A 6,000-nucleotide genomic window follows, 5' to 3' on the forward strand; every position below is an offset into this window, starting at 1 on the left:
TCAGATGGTTCAATCCAGCTCAGCCCATGTGCTACTAGTCCACCAGTCAGACAGCACTCATCTGCAGAGAAACGTGATGAAAGCTTGAAGTTGTTTTTTTACAGAGTGTTAAAACCGTGCTGCATCTCTGGCTGTGAACCAGACAGAATGGAAAAAAAAGAAAAAAGTGTGATATCACACTTTTCAGGAGTGCAAGACGACCACGAGTTCATAAAAATTGTAACGCAGGTTGTTGTTTTTTTTTTTTGTTTGTTTTTTTTTGCTGCTCTCGCAATACAGCAGCCTGAAGCATACGCAGGTGTGTGAGCCCTCGTGTAAACATGTTTGTGTTGTAAATATATTAAGGTTAACTGAGATAATTTGGGCCCAAAAGTGAAATTATGTGGATGTCGAAATCTTGTTCTAGATGTCAACTAGTTGTCTGTATTTAGCAGCAGAGATTGGTTAAATTTGTGGAGGGAGTGCTATTGTAGAGCTTGAGTTTGGGTTTTCTGATTTCAAGCACTTCACACTCCCAGCTAAGTTAAACAGTCTTGATAGCATTTTTATCTCGAAGTAAGGATGAGTACTTCAGTTTGTGTACTCGCCGATACAGAGTACTCCAAGACCCCCCCCCCCCCCCCATGTCCTGGATGAGTGAGAATCCACAGAAACATATAGTTCTATTTGATAGTGCATATATACTATTTGCATGGACAAAATTAACTACGTAATTCAGTAATAGAGAATTGTCAATGTTCCATTTAGAGTTGATGGTGTTAAGATTTTCAGTCAGTGAGGTGAAGTTTTTGGGTGTCGTCGTTGATTGAAAGCTGACATGGAGACCTCACATAACTCATTTAAGACTAAAAATAGCTAAATCTATTGCAGTACTGTACAAAGTAAGGGAGGAATACAGTGATAAAGCTCTGTATGTGTTGTATAAAGCAATAATTGTTCCACACTTAATCTATTGTAATGTTTGGCGGAAGCATGTAAAACCATTACAAATCTTATTTTTGTGTTACAGATAAGAGCTGTAAGAATTATCACTAGAAAACATTATAGTCACCCATCAAATACATTATTTTATCAATTAAAGTTATTGAAGTTCTATGGTTTGGTTGATTGTAGTTATGTATAGGGCTCATAAAAACACAGTACCTTTCAACATTCAATTAAATTTTGTTAAAAGAGAGAGTTGTTATAATTTCAAAAGATAGAGTTGTTTGTGAAACCAAACTTTTGAACTACTGTGAAGGAACGGTGTACTTCAATCCAAGGAATAAGATTATGGAACAATCTAGAGAGTGATGTTAAAAATGCCAGATCAATGTTTATGTTTAAGAGAATAATCAAAGTCGGTTTGTTGAAAAAAAAATGTAATAGTATAATTTGTATCTGTATGAATTGTTGCTCAAGAAGGAATTAATGTTTTTTGTTACTTGTTTTGTTTTTGTTGTCTGAAGGTTATTATTGTTTGAATTTATTTTTGGAATAAAGGGGCATGTATTATAAGATTTTTTTCTTCTTTCTGCTGCCTGTCATTTTATTTGTGATTAAATTTCTTATTGTGTATAATAAACTTTATAAATAAAAAATAAATAGTAACGTTGGACCGTGTCGATTCCAAAGTTACTGGATCGATACTTTAGTTGATTTCACTTCCACCACGTTGCTTTGTTCCATAAATGCATGCTGCATGGAAGCAGCAGGTCAAAATGTTAACATTGAACTAAACAAGCAGTTCAGATAATAATTTAACCAGCTCTGATTGTACAGCAACTATACAATCTACATGCTAACAAAGCATCCATGGAATGAGACCAGTTTATTTCTTTAAACAGCAAGCTGAACAAGACGTCATGTCATCATCTGCGCACACGGGTCGCATCGACGGCATGAAGCATTCACACTGGAGTCTAATGGAGGTCACATTTATTATGTGTTTGTCCACACAAAAAATAGGTGTAATTTTGGGGCATCAGGGTAAATTGTTGGTATTGGGAAACCACTAACTATTACATTACTGTGTATAATATTCATCCTTTTTCTTTTCCATGTTCAAAGCCACAGGGAACAGGGTGCCTGTCTCCATCGGTCATTGGGTGTTGTGTACCTTGGACAGTTATATGAATATTTTTGATTTTTGGACTTGGTGATCAAAACATATAACTCAGAGAAAACCCACACATGCACAGAGAGAACATTAAAACTCTACATAAAGAGACTGCAACTGGTAGTCAAATACAGAACCTTCTTTTTGTGAAGTAACATTTCAATCACCACTATGCAGCTCTGTGCATAAGTTGGCCAATAAATATACAGGGGTTAGACAATGAAACTGAAACACCTGTCATTTTAGTGTGGGAGCTTTCATGGCTATATTGGACCAGCCTGGTGGTCAGTCTTCATTAACTGCACATTGCACCAGTAAGAGCAGAGTGTGAAGGTTCAATTAGCAGGGTAAGAGCACAGTTTTGCTCAAAATATTGCAATGCACACAACAATATGGGTATAACTTACCATAGTTCAAAAGAGGACAAACTATTGGTGCACGTCTTGCTGGATCTGTGACCAAGACAGCAAGTCAGAGCCACGATATCCAGGGTAATGTCGGCATACTACCAAGAAGGACCAACCACATCCAACAGGATTAACTGTGGACGCAAGAGGAAGCTGTCTGAAAGGGATGTTCAGGTCTAAAACCAGGTGTTTCAGTTTCATGTCTAACCCCTGTAGGTGCTGATTAGATTTGTGACAGTAGCTCACTGCACCCATTAACTACTATTGCTGTTTGGCTTATCAAAATTAAAAATATATATAACGTGTTTAGTTCAAATCAAAATGCCAAACTGCGTGGCCACTCACCTGGTTAGTATTCTTGCTTTGCAGCAGGTTCCTGGTTTCACATTTTCTTCTTATCTGTTTCTCTTTTTATTCAGTTTCTTGTCAGAAAAAACTATCATCCTTTGTGCTGGTAGGCAGGATGTTAAAAATGGAACAAACCAACGCATGTTGTGAAACTAATTAAAGCAGCAGCTACAGACGAGTTGTACCTTTTTGACATGTTTTTCTTCTTCTTCACACATTTTCCAACAGTTTTAATCAGTCGTGCTGATGATTCAGTCGGGAATGTTTCATGTCAGTCCAGGCTGTAAAAAGTACCTCAGATGTGAGTCACTGTCTGTGGAGGGGAAAGAAATTGGATTTTAGTTTTTATTTCACTGGAAGCAGGAGCGCTCCAGAATGATTTCTTCCCAAGTATTCAGCGCTGGAGAGGTTTCAGTCATCTGTCATCAGATTTGTGAATTTGTCTTTTTGAACTGTCGCGTTTCATCATCTGTAAACAGCAAAGTGACTCTCTCCTTTTGGATATAAGTTAACACGGACAACTGATGGCATTTTAGTTCAGCATTAAGCAAATAATCATGTGCTGACACAGTTTAACCATTTTCTTTTGGGTTTTTTTTTTTGTGTGTTTAGAAGTTTCCTGAGCTCAAGTTTAAATATGTGGAGGAAGACCAACCAGAGGACTTCTTCATCCCGTACGTCTGGTCGCTGGTCTTCAACTCAGGAGTTGGCCTGTACTGGAACCCTCACGGCATCGAGCTGTTCAGCATGGACTCTGGCTGAAAAACAACAAACTTTATTCTCCTTCAGAACAGAACTAAAGGACTGATGATGATGATGATGATGTGTGTTACTGTTTGTAGTCGGTGCACGCTGCTTTCAAAGTGCCTCGACCTTGTACATGACGGTGTTCCTCTTTATGCAGCACAGCCTTGTATTGTAATAATAATAATAATAATAATAATAATGATGATAAGAATTCCTCTGCTTCTTCACTGTGAAGCTTCATCTGTGCAGGTGAACACAGTAGCTTCCACTTATTTACACTGCAACAAATGCGCAATTAACAAAATATATCCATTCATATCATGGCAAGAAACTCAGGTCAGTGGTGATGGATGAGCCCGTGTTTTTGTCTTCATTTTATTTCCAAACAGGTCATTTGAAGGAACATTCAGCAAAATGTTACACTTTTTTCTGTAAAGATCCATGTACCCACAGACTTATCCTTAAACATACGTATGTATTGTATTATACTGACTTTAAAATATTATTATTGTAACTTTAGGTTTTATTTAAACCCCAACTGATTTTTTTAATGCCGCTGGTTTATTGTAAAGGGGTTGACGAATTTTTCTGGTAGAAAGAAAACACTTTATTTTTTTTAGTTCAAACATGCAGTCTCAGTGTTGCTGTTTAACATCCCACATTCAAGTGCAGTTTAATTAAAACTTAATTTCAGTCCCTGGGTAATATTAGCTCTGATTCGTGTGATTTCATGGTTGCTTCCAGACCATTAATTTGACTTTTGTCAGTCTTTCATTAGCATCTTTTCCAGATGGTAACCCAAAGACAGACACTAACTCTCTTGTTCCTTTTTTTTGATGCAAAATGACAACTGCCTCTTCAGTTTGTTGCTGTGTTTGCATGTTTAACTAAAGACTTAAGTTATTTATTTTCACGTATGTTGTTTTTATAAATCTATATATTCAACAACCTTAAATATAAATGGCAGTAGTAGCGAACTGAGTGCTGCTTGAAAATAAGAAAAACAGTGCAAGTGTAATTGTTTCCAGGTGGGGAAAGTAGCTTTTTAATGTATAACATGATGACAACTGTCATTTTGTGGAACAGTTTCCTTCAAAAACAGGAGTTTAAATAAAAATATCAAAACAAAGCAACGCGATGTCACATGCTTAAGAAAAATGAAATCATCTTGGGAACAATGCTTTGAGAAATTTCATACTTCGTGATATTATCAGTCCCAAATGAAAACTAAAATGTAATAGAATAAACTGATGCTGTAGGGTTTCTTGTAGTTATAACTTGGTGTTCTGCTCTAACTAAAGTACGTATTTTTCTAAATCAAAACCTTATTTTTATAGTGCTTGGTAAATTTAGCCTTTATAGAAGAAATAATCAGATTATTCAGGTGCAGGTTTTTAATTTTAAACTAACCAGGAATTGGATCAATATACTTCACAAATACGTTTTCATCATTTGTTTTAAAGCAAATTTTTATATAATGTGTTTTAAAACCTTCATGTTTGATTGATCAGATAAACATAGGTTTGGAGGGTGTTGACTTTTAGCCAAATTGTAACTATTTTCAAATTCACATCATATTCTTGAAGTGAGGCCAGATGTGACTCTTCTGAGTATTTAGTATACCTGACTAACCAAGGTGATGGCTTATATTCACTATTCTGACAACACATCATAACGACAATATCTTTCTCTTCTCCTTTTCTGCATTTCTCAGCTGTTCTGTTAAAATGCTGATCTAACACAAGCTGCATATGTTCTGAACAGGTAACTGGGTTTGAAGCCTTAAAAAAAGACACTGAAAATCATTAGGAAATAATAATAAAAAATGGGGTTAGAAAAGGTGTTAAAAAAAGAAAAAAAAACATTTATTTTTATAATCCAGTGATTGCTTGTGACTTTTTATTTGTTTTCATTACCATCATTGAAAAAATCAGTAACACTTCAAAATAATTACACCTTTTTTAGCCTTATAATCATTAATTAATGGTTCATGATTCAAACTTAAGCTATGAATTTACACATCTAGTAATGATTTACCCAAAAAAAATACTTTCAAAACCAACATTGTTTATTCATATTTAATAACTGTAAAGGCTGAAAATGTTCATATACTGTAAATACTTTCACACCATATGTTAGTCGTGTATTGATGGTTAGAGAACATTTAATCCTCCAATGCATTAAGGCAGGTGTTGGTAGTTAATTAAGTCTTTTTGTGAACCCTTCTAAAATGAAAATTATTTGTGCTTTTTTATAATGTAAACAAAACTCTGAAGAGCCATAAATTCATTTTCACCTGTAGAAATCAGATTGAAATCAATGTCAATTCAGACATTTATATTTTATTTTGATGATGATGACATATGTACACAGTATATAGAATATTAAATTCATGATTTA

General features: G+C 35.1%; 1 protein-coding gene across 1 annotated transcript in view; it reads left to right on the forward strand.

Moving 5' to 3' along the window:
- Positions 1-4,733, forward strand: part of dym (dymeclin) — a gene marked incomplete in the record, with an annotated part of 65,935 nt that extends 61,202 nt beyond the window's left edge. Inside the window, 1 exon segment of the mRNA XM_014009326.1 lies at positions 3,466-4,733. Within this exon segment, the coding sequence (XP_013864780.1) occupies positions 3,466-3,615 (150 nt within the window).
- Between the last annotated feature and the right edge of the window lie 1,267 nt (positions 4,734-6,000).

Source organism: Austrofundulus limnaeus, unplaced genomic scaffold, assembly GCF_001266775.1.
Source record: "Austrofundulus limnaeus strain Quisiro unplaced genomic scaffold, Austrofundulus_limnaeus-1.0 Scaffold57, whole genome shotgun sequence".
NCBI lineage: Eukaryota > Metazoa > Chordata > Actinopteri > Cyprinodontiformes > Rivulidae > Austrofundulus > Austrofundulus limnaeus.